Here is a 17,401-nt window from a genome sequence, read left to right as displayed (position 1 = left end):
AGCCGGCTCTGCGGCTCGCCAGCCGCCCGCTCTCCGCCTGCTGGCCATGTCGTCCAAGAAGCACCGAAAGCGGCTGAGCCAGACCTCGGAGAGCGGGTCGCCCGCGCCTCCCGCGGCCGCCTGCGGCTCAGCGGCGGCCGGGACCCTGCTGGTGACCAGCTTCCTAGAGAAGGGTGAGGGCGCCGAGGGAGCGGGGGCCGGTCGGCCACGCGGGGTCGGGGCCGCTCCGCGCCGGGGTCCGCTCGGCGCGCCGGGGCGGCGCTCTGACGCCGGTCGCAGCCCTGCGCGACCCCGCAGGCCTCAGAGCCGGGGTGGCCCTCAGGTGTGGCGCGGCGCGAAGCCCCGGGGCGGGGTGCCAGCCCACGGCCGGCGTCCAGTGTCCAGCGTGCCCGACGCCGTGGCTTTGAACGACGCACCGGACTAAAGTGGGCTTCTTGTGTGTCCAGACCCTAAGGCGGTCCTGGGGCCGGCTTCGCGGTTGCCCACTTCGGTAGGGGTCAGAGTACGCCCTCGCTGACCCACGGCCACCCCTGTCCTCCCTCGCTGACTCGCGGCCCACCCTTTGCCCCTCCTCACTGACCCGCGGCCCACCCCTGTCCTCCCTCGCTGACCCGTAGCCCGCCCCTTCTCCCTTGCTGACCCAGCTGGGCCCTTCCCGCTGACATCTCCAAACCTCTGCATTTTCTTGGGACCGCCGCTCTGATTTCTTCATTGCCAAACTAAGTGGCCTGGACTCTGCCTTCTCATGTCTCGCGCCCTCCTTGGCCTCTTCCTGCTTGACTTCCACCCTGTCTTTGAGTGGAAGCCGCCCTGCCGTGGTCACTGATTATCTCCATCCAGTGGATGATTTTACATTACTTTCTTCACCAAAGCTTTGCAGCTTTTGGCAGTGTAGATCAAGTCTCTTCCTTCAGTCGCTTATTTTCTGCACGCTTGTGGGTATTTGTTTCCTCGGCAGGCTTCTCCTCTTCCATTAAACGTGGAGGTCTCTTAATTCTTAGTCCTAAATCTTCCAAGGCCCACAATTCCCCATCCATACCTCTATGTTTTCAAATTGGTTTTTGTAATGCATGTTGTTCCAGAGTTTTGATTCCCTTGTCTTTTGTACTGTGCTGCTTAAACTCTCTGTGCTGAAGGTTTTAAAATGTACAAAAGGTCACACTTTGGCACTTTTGTAGAACATAATAAAAATGAACTAGAAAAATAAGTTAAAAAAATAAAGGAAAAGTTTTTATTAGATCTACCAGATGTAAAATTGTTGTGTTAAATTGCAATAAAAGCTTCTTATTGCTTATCCTCGTTCTTTTTCTGGGTGCGTATGCATGTATCTCATAATTGAACCAGTAATAAATATATTTCATAGACCACATTTTGAATAGCACTGTCCAAAATTTTTTTCATGGATTTCTCAAGGTACCTCAGAACTGACCTCATCATCCCGTTTCCTCCAGCAGAACAAACTTTAGCCCTATTCACTTTTTACCATTATAGAATCTGGAAGCTTCCAGTGGTCCCTGACCCCCTTCTCACATCTCCTGCATACATGCAGTCCTTGATGTTTTCCTTTTCGTTTCTACTTCCACTTAGACTTTACCATTTCTCACCTGGACTGATGTCACAGCCTTTTAGTCAATCTCCCTTTCTTCTTTTCTACTTTTAGCCAGAATAATCTTTAAAAAATTTTTCTTTAGTTGTAGATAGACACAATACCTTTATTTTATTTATTTTTATGCAGTGCTGAGGATTGAACCTGTGCCTCACATGTACTAGGCAAGCTCTCTACCACTGAGCTATACCCACCCCTTTCCTCTCTCGCTGACCCGGGGCCCACCCCACAAAATTATCTTTTGAAATGAAGATTCTGTCATGACCCTGCTTTTCATTCACAGGGCTCCCATATTGTCAGAGTGATGACCAACATGTTGACACCTCCACTGCTCTGGATGGTTTGACCTTCCTCACGTGCTCTGCCACTCTGTCTGTACTCTGGAGGATGCCCCTTACTCTTCTGTGCCCAGGACATCTATGTGCTATACTCTTTGCTGGGAATGATTTTTTTTTTCTTCATTTAGTTGTTTTCTACTTTTCCTACAGATCTGAATTCAACATTACTTTGAGAAGCATTCTTTGGTTTTTTCAAATAAGGTCAGCTCTCATGTTATAGGCCCTGCTAGCACTTTTTATCATTTTGTTGTATGAACCTTAGTGTGTGATATCGTTATTTAATGATTGTTATATAACTTCTTCATCCTGCTAGATAATGAACTCTGAGGGCAGAATTTGTGAACCAGGAGTGCCTATTATGAGGCTGAGGCTGAGTGGTAGATCATTTGCTTACTTGCACATGGTCGTGGGTTTCTCCCCAGCACCATCAAAAGAAAAAAAAAAAGCCAATTATAGTGTCAGTTATGTAGTAGGCAGTAGTACATATTTGTTGAATGACTGCATGGTTGTTTGAGATTATTTGACTGAAGGAAGAGACTTGGTCGACAATGCCAAAAGGTGCAAAGGTTTAGTGAACAAAGTTGACCAAACTTTTAAGGTGCTCAATAAGGGGAATATTGTGAATGGGGAAAGTGGATGTTAAAAGTACTAAAGTAGTAAGGATTGGTGAAGGGAGTTTTGTGGACAGGTGAGAATTGAATGATGTAAGCAGAGAGTACAAAGGCAAGTTTTTGGGAAAGGAGGCCAGGGATGGGAATTTGAACATGATCTACATGGATAGGGAGGAGATGTTAACATGGAGATGTTAAAGGAAGCCTGTGATTTTTCCATCCTGGGGCACGTGGGTAGGAAATAGAAGCATAACCTAATGCTCAGGAGCCAGGTAGATGTACCTGTTCTTATTGAGGCCAAGGCTAACTCAGCTTAGAATCTGATCTCCAAAAAATAGAGACTATTTCAATTATGTTTAATTTTTTTTTTCAAAACAGCTTTATTTGATTGTTTTTATTTTTGTGATGCTGGGGATTGAACCCAGGGCTCAGGCATGCTAGGCAAGCTCTCTACCACGGAACTACATCTCCAACACCTCAGACAGCTTTATTTGAAAGGTGGGGACCATTGAGCCTTCCCACCTACTGCCAAGGTCCTTGTGGTGTTGGGCTTGGGGCAACCAGATGCTTAACTGAAAGGAAAGTGTGTGCTCCCAGGACCAGTGATATATGTTTGTTTATTGATTTATTTTTTAAGAGAGAGAATTTTTTTAATATTTTATTTTTCAGTTTTTGGTGGATACAACATCTTTATTTTATTTTATGTGGTGCTGAGGATCGAACCCAGTGCCCTGCGCATGCCAGGCAAGTGCACGACCACTTGAGCCACATCCCCAGCCCAATATATGTTTATTTTTTTAAATGAAATTAACATTGTCTCAAAGAACTTTTGACTGGAGGGAATTTTGAATGCAGCATATTTGCCATTCAGAAATAGAAACCAAAATGCTTAAGAAAAAAATTATCTTTTTAAAAATTAACACTTTTTAGTTAACACTTACACATTGCCAGTAGACATATACTTAGAAGGATTTGGTTTTACATTGGTTACAAGAAGAGTTGGGGCAGTGTTTTCTCTGGAGTGTGGGAGTACATTCATGTGGCTGTGTGGATATAGAATTCTTGTGTACTCCAGAGGAAAGCATGCCTTAGCTTCAGTTAAAAACTAGTACAAAATTAATTTTCTCTTTCTTTACAGTGGATGGCAAAGTTCCTAAAACGTTCCAGAACTCCCTCGTTCATCTTGGACTCAGCACTATGAAGTCTGCAAACATATGTATAGGTCGACCAGTATTGCTTACCAGTTTGGAGGGAAAGCAGGAGGTAAGAGTCCTTTTCATTTTCTTAAAATATTCGAGGTGTTTCTGATTTTGACTTCAACACAGGCAGAAGAAAATTAAAAGCACATTTGAAAAACGTTCACATGTATATAGACTACTCCTTTCTTTGATGTCTACAGCTATCTTGGGAATAGTAGGCCCTAAAATGCCATGTCCTTTTCCTCAGGGATGCAGGGACATACCCTTTGTTTCTCCCGACCTGTTATATTTCCCTGTAGAAGTGTCATTTTGGGCTAAGAAGGAAACCTTTGTTTCTCCTTGCTGAGACTCTGAGCCCAGAACCATGGATTTTTCAGGAGCTAGGCTTTGTCTCCTGCCTGCCAGCCCCTGCCTCTGCTGTGGCTCCTTTGCTTACTTGTTTCATCTACAGGGGATATTCTGGAAATATTTAAAAATCATTTGTTTACTGATGGCATCCTTCTCATTGTTCTGGGCTCATGTTGTACTTTCAAATCCTTTGCTGTGTCCTGTGGAAGAGAGGACTATAGATGTATGAACTCAAGCCAGGAATCTTCGCTCCTCAAACATTTAAATTGATGAGATCCACATTCTGATAAAACTTATATCCCGTGTCTGGATACTTCCTCAGTGTAGTTTAAGTTCAAACCTGGGTTACTTTAAAAAATTCTCTTGCTTTTAATATTTTTCTCATTTTATTTTTATTACCTGTTAATGTTTTTTTCTTATTTCCTAAACTTACCTTTTGAATTTTCCAACATTTCAATGAGAGTTCACTCCTGATTTTCACAGAGATACAATATTATTTATCCAAATAACTTCATTTTTGTGATCCTATGTAGTATTATTATATTTTTGTAAGTGGAATTTATTCTATTGCAGTTTGTACCAGATTGTAAAGACTCTGGTGTAAGGACTGTGTTTTGCAGATTCATGTCCTTAGCTGTGCTTAGCATTCTGCTTTATAAGTTGTATTCTAGAATACAACAATATTTTATAAAATAAATTTGGAAAATATTTTCAAGAAAATTTATTTTCTTGCTTCCTCTCTCTATGGGCAGGTCTATACAGCCTGGCCAGTGGCAGGATTTCCTGGAGGCAAGGTTGGCCTGAGTGAAGTAGCACAGAAGAATGTGGGCGTGAGGGCTGGCGATGCCATCTGGGTGCAGCCTCTTATGGGCGCTGTGCTGCAGGCTCAGGAAATGGACTTGGCACTGAGGTTTGATTTCTTTTCCTCCCTTTCATGACTGTATGGTTGGTGCTGCTCAGTAGAAATATGAGAGTCACAAACATAAGCCACATAACTAATTTTGCATTTTCTAGTAGCCACAAAGAGTAAAGAGAAAGAGGTGAAATGAATCATAACAGTATATTTTGTTTAGCCATTATATGTAGAATCTTATTTTAATGTGTAATAATTATAATAACTACTAATAAGATGTTTTATGTCCTTTTTATCAAAATAAGACTTCAAAATTCAGTGTGCTGTAGGATAAACCTATAACTTATCTCAATTTGGGTTAGTCACATTTTTTTTTTTTTTTTATTAGTTCTATTCAGTTATATGTGACAGTAGAAAGCCCTTCAATTCATTATACACAAATGGAGCAGAATTTTTCACTTCTTTGGTTGTATGTGAAGTAGAGTCACACCATTTGTGCAATCTTGTTCCTAGGGTAATGATTTCCGCCTTATTCCACCATCTTTCCTACCCCCTTATCCCCTCACCCCCTCCTTCCTCTCCCCTTTGCCCCATCCAGAGTTTCTCCACTCAACCCATGCCCCCCACCCCCCATTATAGATTGGCATCCACTTATCAGAGAGAACATTCAGCCCCTGATTTTTTGGGATTGGCGTATTCACTTAGCACGATATTGTCCAACTCCATCCATTTACCTGCAGATGCCATAATTTTATTCTCTTTTAAGCTGTGTAATATTCCATGGTATGTATGTACCATAGTTTCTTTATCCATCTATCTATTGAAGGGCATCTAGGTTGGTTTCACAGTTTAGCTATTGTGAATTGAGCTGTTATAAACATTAAAGTTGCTGTGCCACTGTAATATACTATTTTTAAATCCTTTGGGTACAGACCAAGGAGTGGGATAGCTGGGTGGCTATTGGCCCAATGAGTGAGACAGCACAAGTAGTCCCATTCCAAGTTTTCTGAGGAATCTCCATACTGCTTTCCAGAGTGGTTGCACCAATTGCAGTTCCACCAGCAATGAGTTGAATGTACCTTTCTCCCACATCCTCACCAACACTTATTGTTGTTTGTGTTCTTGATAACTGCCATTCTGACTGGAGTGAGATGAAATCTTAGAGTAGTTTTGATTTGCATTTCTCTAATTACTAGAGTTGTTGAACCTTTTTTCATAGATTTGTTGATTGATTGTATGTCTTCTTCTGAGAAGCATCTGTTCAGCTCCTTAGCCCATTTATCGATCGGGTTGTTTGGGTTTTTTTTGTGTGTGTGTGTTAAATTTTTCGAGTTCTTTATATATCCTGGAGATTAGTACTCTATCTGATGTGCGAGTGGCAAAAATTTGCTTCCAGAATGTAAGCGCTCTCTTCACCTCATTGATTGTTTCTTTTGCTGAGAAAAAGCTTTTTAATTTGAGTTCCTTCCATTTATTGATTCTTGATTTTATTTCTTGGTGCTTTCGGAGTCTTGTTAAGGAAGTTGGGGCCTAATCCAGTGTGATTTGGGCATTTTCTTCTATTAGATGTAGGGTTTCTGGGCTAATTCCTAGGTCCTTATTGGATTAGCCACATTTTAAGTACTACAGTGGCCACATGTAGGGACTGGCTATTGGCCCAATGTGTGAGACAGCACAAGTTAAATGAGTACTATGTAATTTAGGGACTAAGGGCTTATGTTCCATGATTAGAACATACCCTGACATTTTAGATCAAAGGAAGTATTATTGCTGAATTTTTTGCAGTGGTATTCATGTTGGCTTGGAGCATAGTGGGGGCTTCTGATTTTTCTAATGGTTGTAAAGAAAGGAGTAGCTTACTGTGAAAATTAAGTTTGAAGACTGCTTGAGAAAAAGACCTGATCATATATTTTAACTCATTGTAGTCATTTTAGTAAACAGAGGATCATTACTATTGAGTTTTAAATGGTCATTCACCAAAGGCTAATTGTTCAATTCAACCTAACTTTAAAGTATATTATCTATCCTTTTGAATATTCTGCAACTAATAGGATTTTGACTTAGTTTGTATGTACAGGTTTGATTAGAATTCATTTTTTAAAAGCAGCTTTTGACATTTTATCACCTTAGTAATAATTTTGGGAATGTGTTTACATGAATCACAAAACATTTTGTAGTCATCAGCTTGAGTTTTAAATTTTTTTTTTTTAAATTTTTTGATACTGGGAATTGAACCTTGGCCACTTAACCACTGAGCTACATCCCCACCCTGGTTTATTTTTAAATTTTAACACAGGGTGTTGATAAGTTGCTTAAAGCCTTGCTAAGTGCTGAGGCTGATTTTGAATTTGTTAATTGTCTTGCCTCAGTCTCCCAAGCTGCTAGGATTACAGGCTTCTATTAACTTCTGAGTTTGCGTTTTGGCACATTTTTTTCCTTTAAAAATAAAACATTCTCAAAGCCTATAATAAGTTTAGTGAACATTAAAAAATCAGAGAGAAAAAACAGTATATGTTGAGCACCAGCTTTATACTAGATGCTTCGTGTATATTGCAAGCATACATGCTCACGCTTCCCTCACTTAACACCTTGAAAAGTATCCTTATTCATCCCATTTTATTAGATTAGGAAATGGGCTCCATGAGGGGAATTAACTTGCCTGATACTTCGTAGGATAGTTGTTGCTGCTCAGCTTAAAGCAGATTAATCATCAGATCATGTCTTAAAAAGGTGCTCCATGCAGAAGTGATCAGTTGACTGGAATTAGCCTTGATTGTGATCTACTACCTTGTCTGATCTCTTGAGGGCAGCAGTCTTAGGTGAATAATGTGAGCCTATTATAGAGGACTGTACATATTTTAAATGGAATGTTGGTCTATAAAATTTTATTTTAGAAAATCTTACATTTCAAATGAGGCTTCTTATAGAAAAGAAAGTTAGTTTCCAGTTAGGAAAATCAGTAATTTGAATCTACTTATATTTTTAGTTGCAACTGAAAAATCACATTAGTAATGTTGGAGCTCCTTCTGGTGGAAATAATTTTATCTGCACCCATTCTATTATAAAAGCAAAACTGGTTATTTAGGTACTTTTACTGTTTTTATACACACACACACACACACAAATATATATATATTTTGTGAAGACATTCTATTCAGAGTTTAATAAGTAAAATAACTTGGTTCAAAGTTTTATAAACAAATAAATTTAAGAATTTAAGGATATAATTTTCTTATTAGTTTGCACACTATTTAATTCATGAACACTTCCCCGTGTTCCCTTTTCCTTGTAATTATGTCGTCAGTTCTCATTATTTTTGTAGTAGTTATGTTCTGTTGAAGTCTCCTTGTACACTGTTCCTGGGGGTAAGTATGTACAAGTATGTGCATATTTACATAGATTGCCATCTTAAATCCTTTAAAAAAAAAAAAAAACTCATTCTGGTAAGAGTCTATTTTCCTTATGTTACAAAAGAGGAGGGGAAGATTGTCCAACAGAGCTGGACAGCTGTTGGTCTCTTGTAGTGCTTATGCATGGAGGAGGAAGAAAATGCTAATGTTTTGAAAACTCTCCAAGAGAAGGCTTCTTTGCAAGTGCAGCACTATTCAGGTGTGCCTACTTCTTGCATTTGAACAAGTAGGAAGACACCTGTAGGACACCTTTATCAATAGAAAGAAGGAGGTCTCATTTTTTCCTCAGGCATGTCCTTCCTCCAGAATAAATTTTCATTGTAGTCATTACTCACTTTTCTCTCTTCAGGTAATGTACTTACAGGATTTAATTTTCTTGAACATGTAATTTATAAATAGGGATGAAATTGGCTGTGAATAAAAGCTTTTTTCCAAGGTAGGCAAGTGCAAGAAAGGAGTAGGTAGTTTAGGCTGGTGTTTTTCATGTTTGTGGTGTGACTGTGCACGCACACACAGATGTTATTATGGATTATCATACACCCTCCAAGAAGTTATGCACACGTGAATTTATATATATATGTGTGTGTGTGTAGATATGTTTGTATGTATGTGCATATATGTGTATGTAATAAATTAATGTTTTACAAAGCATTTACCCTGTGTGCAGTATTCTCTGACATTTATTCTAATAAAAAAAGTGCTTGATGGGATTGACTAAAATGTTCTCATGATGCCCTAATGGATAGAATATTATATTTTGAAGAACAGTGGTTTTTCACTAAGGTACCAAATTGCAAATATTTTTCTGCTGTAGGAAGTGTCTGAAAATTTTAAGTTATTCCAAAATTGTATGAATCATTCATTTTTCAGGTTGCAAATAAATTATTTTGATGAGGTTTATAATACAACTGTGTAAATGTCATTTTATTCCAATTTAGTTTCTGGTATACCTAATGCTGATTTTTGTCCCTCTCCCCTCTTTATAGTGACAAAGATAGGGAAATTAATGAAGAGGAACTGACTTCTTGTATTCTGAGAAAACTGGGTGAGACTAATATTTTAAATTGTTTTCTTAAGTTTTAAGTGCAATGCTGCAGCAAATAGTGTTTTTTGAGGTCTTACAGATATAGTAGTTTCCTTCCAAATAGCTTAGAGAATATTCCCTTAATGAAGTAACATCCTTTTGAAGCAGGGGATGTCTAACTTTTCTCAGGGGATGTCTAACTTTTCTCATACAGGGTAGGCAGGTGTTCTACCACTGATCTTACCTCTCCAGGTTTTTTTTTTTTTGGCAACAGGGTCAGCATTAAGTTGCCCAGGCTGATCTCATTCTTGTGATATTTCTGCCTCAGCTTTCACAGTAGCTGGGATTACAGGTGTGTACCACCACACCTGACTAGGTCCTCTCTCTCTCTTTTTAAATGTGTAACTTTTTAAAAAAAATATGTATTTTTTTAAAATTTGCAGATGGACCTTTATTTCTGTTTATTTATATGTGGAGCTGAGAATTAAACTCAGTACCTCACTCATGCTAGGGAAGCACTTTACCACTGAGCTACAACCCCAGCCCCTAGGTCTTTTCTTTTTCATGACAAAAGTGACTTTATTGATACTCCAGTTTTGATTGAGTCTTTTTGGTCAGATAGTTTTGTTAATAGCCAATAAGTTGCTATTAAAGCATTGAATGGGTGAAAAATTTTGTTAATGTGGTGTATTTGTTGAATTGTTTTCCAGATGGCAAGATTGTTTTACCAGGCAACTTTCTGTATTGTACCTTCTATGGACGACTTTGCAAGTTACAAGTTTTGCAAGTGAAAGGGGCAGATGGCATGGTGTTGGGAAGGCCTCAGAGTGACTCTGACACTAGTGCACAGGGAATGACTTTTGAACAATCCAGCATGGATAACAGTAACTTGGATATGTCCTTCCAGCTAAGTCGGTTACATCTGGATGAGCCCCAGAGCCCAGCATCGAGAAGTACTCCTTGTAAACCTGTTGATGACAGATTTATAAATAAAACCAATGACATTTCGCTGGATATTACACAGAACTTTGGGGATGGCAGTGGACTTGAGCTAGAGGAAAGCACAGCTCTTAAATGTAGTTTTGAGTCTTCCAGAGAAGGAAATAAGCAGGTTATCAATGAAGAGAGACTGCTAAAATCATCTAGCACTGGAGGGAAGTGCAATACTGATACTTTTTATTTTATTTCTTCTACAACAAGAATCAGTCTTACAAAGAGTTGTACAAATTCAAAGGAGCAAGATAACCCATTTAAAGTAACGTACGACATGATAGGAGGTTTAAGCAGTCAGCTGAAAGCAATTAGAGAAATAATTGAACTGCCTCTCAAACAGCCTGAACTTTTCAAGAGTTACGGTATGATATCTTCAGTTTATCGTACCTAGAAGTGTTAAATTCAAACTGAAAAGCAGTTGGCTGATTCCAGTTATCTACTGAATGTTCTCTCTCTCTGCCTGTCTTAGTTCATTCTGATAAGAGGTGGCTTAGGAGATACCATGCACTGAGCCAGTCTCTCTACTTTGGTCCCTGCGCTGTGATATATGTTAGTGACAGCCTTGTCTCTTCTAATAGCATATAACAGTTGCTTGTGTTGGATCTTAAGTATCTTGTCGTGCTAGACCAGCTGTAAAGGTGAAAGAAATAAACTATATTCATATAGGTGGGATAAAATTTCTTTGTTAGGAAATGTAACTGTGTGCTGATCTCATTGCATTGAGACAATTAGTTAAAGGTTGTAGCAAATTAAGCTAGTGACTTGACTCCTGGCAAACTCAGGTGCCTCTTTCTGGTTTCTAACGGCTCCTTTGTATGTATTTATGCATGCTATCTCTGTTTATTCCTTTTTATGAATTTTTATGTTTAAAATTGACCCGTGGACCCCAGTGTGGAGGCACATGCTGCTACTGGTGTGGCTGAGGCAGGAGGATCACAAATTTGAGACCTGTCTCAGTAATTTAGTGAAACTGTCTCAAAGTAAAAAAAATAGAGTTGGATGTGGTGACACATGCCTGTAATCCCAGCAGCTCAGGAGGCTGAGGCAGGAAGATCCAGAGTTCAAAGCCAGCTTCAGCAAAAGCGAGGCCCTGAGCAACTCAGTAAGACCCTGTCTCTAAATAAAATACAAAATAGGACTGGGGATGTGGCTCAGTGGTCGAGTGCCCCTGAGTTCAATCCCTGGTACCCCACTCCTGCAAAAAAAAAAAAAAAAGAAGACTGGGGATGTAGGTCAGTGATGAAGCACTCTTGGATTCAGTCCCTAGTACAAAAACAAAAAACCAAAAACCACAACCAAACTTTTGGTTTTATATTTTGCAAGTAATGTTTAGCCTCTCCAAGGTAATAGGAAGGAAATCGGTATTGGTGGCTTGCTTTTGTGTGTGCATGTGATTTTATTTTTGGTCATTGAACTGTGCTGTGCGAGATAAGGCTTGGCAATGTGTGTGCAGTTTTCTACCAGCATACTTCCTTTGCTTTGTGGTCTAGAGAGAAAAGACCTATCATTATGGTGATAGGTATTTGGTATAGTTAATACATCTTTCTGAGGGAGTGGGAGGAGGCCTGACTCTTATTTTAATTTTGTGATGCATGATAAATTTGCATTTGTAACTTGTTTTTGAAGTAGTATGACAGTCTTCCTGAGAGTCTTAGTGAAGCTGAATTCAGTGTTCATTTTTTTCTCGTAGGAATTCCAGCTCCTAGAGGAGTGTTACTCTATGGCCCTCCAGGTACTGGGAAGACAATGATTGCCAGGGCTATTGCTAATGAAGTTGGAGCCTATGTTTCTGTAATTAATGGTCCTGAAATAATAAGCAAGTAGGTGTATGACTTGATAAAGTAAATTTAATATTACTAAATATACTTCTTCAAGGTAGCCTTTAAAAGTGGCAGCCTGGGGCTGGGGTTGTGGCTCAGTTGTAGAGCGCTCGTCTAGCACATGAGAGGCCCTGGGTTCGATCCTCAGCACCACGTAAAAATAAATAAATAAATTAATTAATTAATAAAGTACTGTGTCTACCACAACTAAAAAATAAATATTAAAAAAAATGGCAGTATGGACGGGGCGCAGTGGACGTACTTATAATCTTACTGGTTCTGGAGGCTGAAGCAGGAGGATGGCAAGTTCAAAGCCAGTTTCAGAAACTTTGGTGAGAGGCCCTAAGCAACTACGCAAGACCTGTTGAAATAAAAAATAAAAAGGACTGGAGATGTGGCTTAGTTGTAAGTGCTCTGGGTTCAAATTCTGGTACCAAAAAAAAGTGACAGCATGATATTCTCTCTGGATAATACATACCTTGGAATATTTTAAATTTGTTTTATATATATATATATATACACACACACACACACACACACACATATATAGGTATATAGAATATAAATATATTCATATATTAGATCCATACACATGCATGCACACACATATGTAATGAGGATTGAACCTAGGGTGCTTTACAACTGAGCTACATACCCAGTCCATTTATTTTTTATTTTGAGACAGGGTCTTGCTAAATTGCTAGGCTGACTTCAAATTCCTGATCCTCCTGCCTCAGTCTCCTGAGTTGCTGGGATTATAGGTGTGTGTCACCATACCTGGTTTGCTTTTTAACACTAATGTATAAAAATTAAATTTGGAAAATAAATGTTGAAAGTGCTTATTCTAGAAATATTTAAAAAGTCAGATTAGCTTTTATATACCAAGATTAAAAAATAAATAAATGGTCCTTAAAAAATATTTATTTGTTACAGATTCTATGGTGAGACCGAAGCAAAGTTACGTCATATATTTGCTGAAGCCACTCTACGGTATTGTTTTTTTATTTTGTGGGGGAAGCACATTTTTTTGTTTGTTTGATGTTTTGCTTTTGTTCTTTTTAGATATACATGACAGTAGTTTTGAGGTTTTGGAATTAATAGTCAAAGCTCCATTAAAGTGAAATAGTAGTATCTTACACAAAGCATGAGAGTAATACAAAAAATAGTGATAGTTCTAGGAATAGATTGTAGACTTAATGAAATTCTGTTTAGTCTATTTCTAATATTGTTTTGGAAGTTTGATAAATTGGTAATTAAACTATAGAAAGTAGAAGAATTAAAACAACATTTATTGCTGAGTCAGTAAGCAAATAAATCTCTGAATTCCTTTAGAGTGTACCTACTTTTAATTCTCTTAATAGACTCTTATTTTCAAAGTATGCTTAGAGCTTAGTTCTCTTATAAATTCCTTCCGAGGGACAAACCTTGTGCTCTTTAAAAAATTACCATATTATTCTTGAGTGTAGGTTACATTGTTAGATTGCAATGAGTATTAGAATATTGTCTGTGACTTGATCTGATGTAATATTGTTCTTAACATGGCTGTATTTCTGCCATTGTTTGGAGAGTTAACATCATATTACTGCTTTTTATTTAAAGAACTGCTATTTTAAAGTGCTTTCTTCCAGTGTTAGAGATAAAATAAGAATTTTATCGTCCTACTACTGAAAATTTGAGAAGATGGTTTACCTTATTTTTATTATGTATTTGTTGTTAGGTTAATGGTAGTTGGCGTTTCCTTTTGTAAGAGAATTCATGTCTTTTTATGGCAGAATTGGTCATCTTGAAAGTATTGTTTACGTCGTTTAACAAAAACAAGAGGGCATTATAGTTTATGTCCTTTGGGCTTTAGACCTACTCCCAAGGGACAGCATCTCTGTCCTCAGCTTCTGAATTGATCTAGTCATATAACAATTTAGTAGGTATTTGTGGGAGAGTTCTGCCTGGGCATAGATGCTCACGTCAGGAGCAGTAGGCTCTTCCCAGTACTCTGCCTTGTAACCAGGGCAGTAGACTAGAATGTGAGTTGATAAGTTAAATCAGCTGAAGTTAAGCATCTTCACTTTCTAATGTTTTTATCTATAGTATTATTAAATTCTAAATTTGACATGTTGAATTTTAGTTAAAAAATTGAAACTAGAATTAAAAATTAAATGTGAATTAGAGATTTCATATTATGTGTTTGTTTTTAGGCACCCTTCAATTATTTTTATTGATGAACTAGATGCACTTTGCCCTAAAAGAGAAGGAGCTCAGAATGAGGTGGAAAAAAGAGTTGTGGCTTCACTCTTAACATTGATGGATGGCATTGGCTCAGTGAGTACAGTACTAGTACTGATCCTGTGTGGGAAGCAAAAGTGCATGTTCTGGGTCTTTGGGTATTCCAGGATAAGGGAATTGTATCTAGCTAGCTTCAGTAGATTACTTGGAAATTTCTAGGACAATGTAACTTGACATGTTTTCTAACATATAAAATAACATACTGTGATAGTTTTTTTTTTTTTTTTTTTTTTTGTGATAGGTGGTATTAACCTGAGGCAAAAATTAATAAGGAAGATTCAGCAGTAAATTTTAGGGGATTTTATTTAGAAATTTCATGTGTAAGTCATCTTATTTATGTAAAAACTCAGACAAGTAAAAGGGATGAGAAAATAATGGACAGAAAGCATTTACTCTGATCACTGGATTCCGTGATGGGGTATATACTCTTGTATTAATGAAAACAAGGAAGGACTAATTCAGAACAGGAATGAAGAAAAATTCTCTGAGTTCTGATATCTGTTAACCAGAAAAATGTATATCTTTGGGCTTTTGTTTTTGCTACCAAGGATTGAACCCAGGGATGCTCTACCACTGAGTTACATTTTTAAATTTTTTATTTTGCAACAGGTTCTTCCTAAGTTGCTGAGGCAGGCCTTGAACTTGCAATCCTTCTGCCTTAGCTTCCCTGAGTCTCTGGGATTAAAGGTGTGCACCACCATGCTCAGCTCAGAAAAATGTACTTCTTGGGCCAGAGTATAAATAACTAAAGTTTTTAGAATCATGATATGTTAAAGCCAAAATAAATTTTAGAAATTATGTAGATTCTGCTCTTCTTGGTGCATATTAAATAAGTGGATAATTAAAAGGTTTTTACTGCTTACTGGTAGAAACTGAACATGTGGTAATAATGTGAATGCTTGGTATTTGGTCAGTTGGATATCACTGTTAAGTACACCAACTCTCTTTGTTTATGGTTGACTGTAATTTCACCCTCATGACAAATGTAGAGAGCTGAATTATAATTAGAGGGACCCAGGGGAGGAGTGAATCCACTGGCAGGCCCCATGTGGAAGGATCTCAGTTGCAGGGTCTTTCTGCTGCCCCCTCTTCTCTGCTGTGGAATAAGCCGACTGCACTGATGTTCTTGCTTTTGGACACTACTGGAAGTACCACACTGATGTTATATTATGAAAATATTTGTACTCCTAAATTCATGATTCATGAATTCACACTGGTTTATTTTCTGTTGGCACATTTAGAATAATTGATGAGGTTTGAGTTTTATGTAAATCACATTCCACTTACGCTGGTCTTTGTGAAATGACCATCTAAGTAAAATGCTGGGTAATACATACGGTGCCTGATCGTGATTATAGTTCTTTATAAGTTGTTCTTAATTTCAATTTCAGAGTAAAAATCCTTATGTATTCAAGGGTGTCTGTTATTAGTTGTATTATTGTCTGTATTTTCAGAAAGTTAAGAATTTATTATTATAAAAAAGAAAACAGTTTGTATATAAGGAAGACTTCCTAATGGAGCCTTGTTCTCTTTGAATAACATCAGTTCATCATCTTTTTTTTCCAAGTAGAGAAAATTATTGAATTAAAACAATTAAATGAAACATGTAATTTAATGCAATTATTTATGATAATGATATGGTTAAGATGGTAGAAGTCAGAGAAACATCCTTTAATTGATGGAGAGGTAAGTGTTGGAAAGCTTTCTAGGGGAAGAAGGATTTAGACTGAACTTTGAAAAATGTGGAATAAAAGTATAACAAATCTATTACAAATAATAAATAGTAACAGGACCTAAAGTTAAGACTTAATAGCCTGGATGGTTCTATTCATTCTTATCTACGTAGCCAGTGTCTACCTCCATATATATATATTTTTCAAGTTTTAGAAAATTATGCAACTTATTTTCATTTTATTTTGTTAGGAAGGAAGTGAAGGACAGGTGTTAGTACTTGGGGCCACAAATCGCCCTCAAGCATTAGATGCTGCACTCCGAAGACCTGGACGATTTGATAAAGAGATTGAGATTGGAGTTCCTAATGCTCAGGACCGGCTGGATATTCTCCAGAAGCTGCTTCAAAGGGTTCCCCATTTGCTCACTGAAGCTGAACTGCTCCAGCTGGCAAATAGTGCTCATGGCTATGTTGGAGCTGACCTGAAAGCCTTGTGCAATGAGGCAGGTGAGAGTGTTTGGCAGTGAGGCGTCTGAGCCTGTGGGCTTTCCTCTGGTTCACTTGCTGATCATTTACCTTTCACTTTTTATTTTCTTGGTACTGGGAATTAAACCCAAGGGTGCTTTACCACTGAACTATATATCCCTAGCCCTTTTTATTTATCTTATTTACTTTGAGACAGGGCCTTGCTGAATTGCTGAGGGGTTCATGATATTGCTGAGACTGGTCTTGAACTAGTTATCCTCCTGCCTTAGCCTTCTGAGTTGCTGGAATTATGGGTGTGTGCCACTTTCCTCAGCACATCTCACTCATTGCTTAATGGAAATAATTTTTTTCTAATCATAAAGTGTGTTTATTGGAAAAACATAATGATTCAGAAGACTATAAAATGAATGGAAATTACTTTTATTCCTCCTAAAGGTCACTACTTTTATGGTATATATCCTTCAAGATTTTTTTCTGAGTATGCGTGCACATACATGTGTGTACACACATATATCACCAGCTGCACAGGTGGTAGTATGGATGATGACAGTATTCATTGATATTGTGCTGTGGAAATTAGGTAAATATGTCTACAGGAAGATTACAGTTTTCCTTGAGCAGCTTAGTATATGTTTTGAAAAAGTACTCAAAAAGTCTATGCTATAGAGTGTATTTACCTTTAACAGTGTTTAAGGGTTGTTATTAGTTGCGTACTTAAGAACTTGACCATGGAATAACTGTAGTTACTTTTGGAAGTTTTA

At 38.2% G+C, this 17,401-nt stretch overlaps 1 protein-coding gene across 4 annotated transcripts in view; it reads left to right on the top strand.

The window, feature by feature from the left end:
- The first annotated feature begins 15 nt into the window (after positions 1–15).
- The window catches only part of Afg2a (AAA ATPase AFG2A), a 265,443-nt gene continuing 248,057 nt past the window's right edge, over positions 16–17,401 (top strand). For 2 of the 4 annotated variants that reach the window (XM_076863928.2, XM_076863927.2), the window contains exons 1-9: positions 16–173; positions 3,694–3,818; positions 4,855–5,012; positions 9,352–9,410; positions 10,100–10,744; positions 12,073–12,202; positions 13,136–13,192; positions 14,395–14,518; positions 16,406–16,661. In XM_076863928.2, the coding sequence (XP_076720043.2) occupies positions 47–173; positions 3,694–3,818; positions 4,855–5,012; positions 9,352–9,410; positions 10,100–10,744; positions 12,073–12,202; positions 13,136–13,192; positions 14,395–14,518; positions 16,406–16,661 (1,681 nt within the window). In that variant the 5' untranslated portion in view covers positions 16–46. Of the gene's footprint in view, positions 174–2,094; positions 2,146–3,693; positions 3,819–4,854; positions 5,013–9,351; positions 9,411–10,099; positions 10,745–12,072; positions 12,203–13,135; positions 13,193–14,394; positions 14,519–16,405; positions 16,662–17,401 lie in introns of all 4 variants that reach the window. The other 2 variants (XM_076863929.2, XM_076863930.2) reach the window with 2 other exon arrangements.

This window comes from Callospermophilus lateralis, chromosome 8 (assembly GCF_048772815.1).
Source record: "Callospermophilus lateralis isolate mCalLat2 chromosome 8, mCalLat2.hap1, whole genome shotgun sequence".
NCBI lineage: Eukaryota > Metazoa > Chordata > Mammalia > Rodentia > Sciuridae > Callospermophilus > Callospermophilus lateralis.
This window is presented reverse-complemented; position numbering and strand designations above follow the sequence as displayed.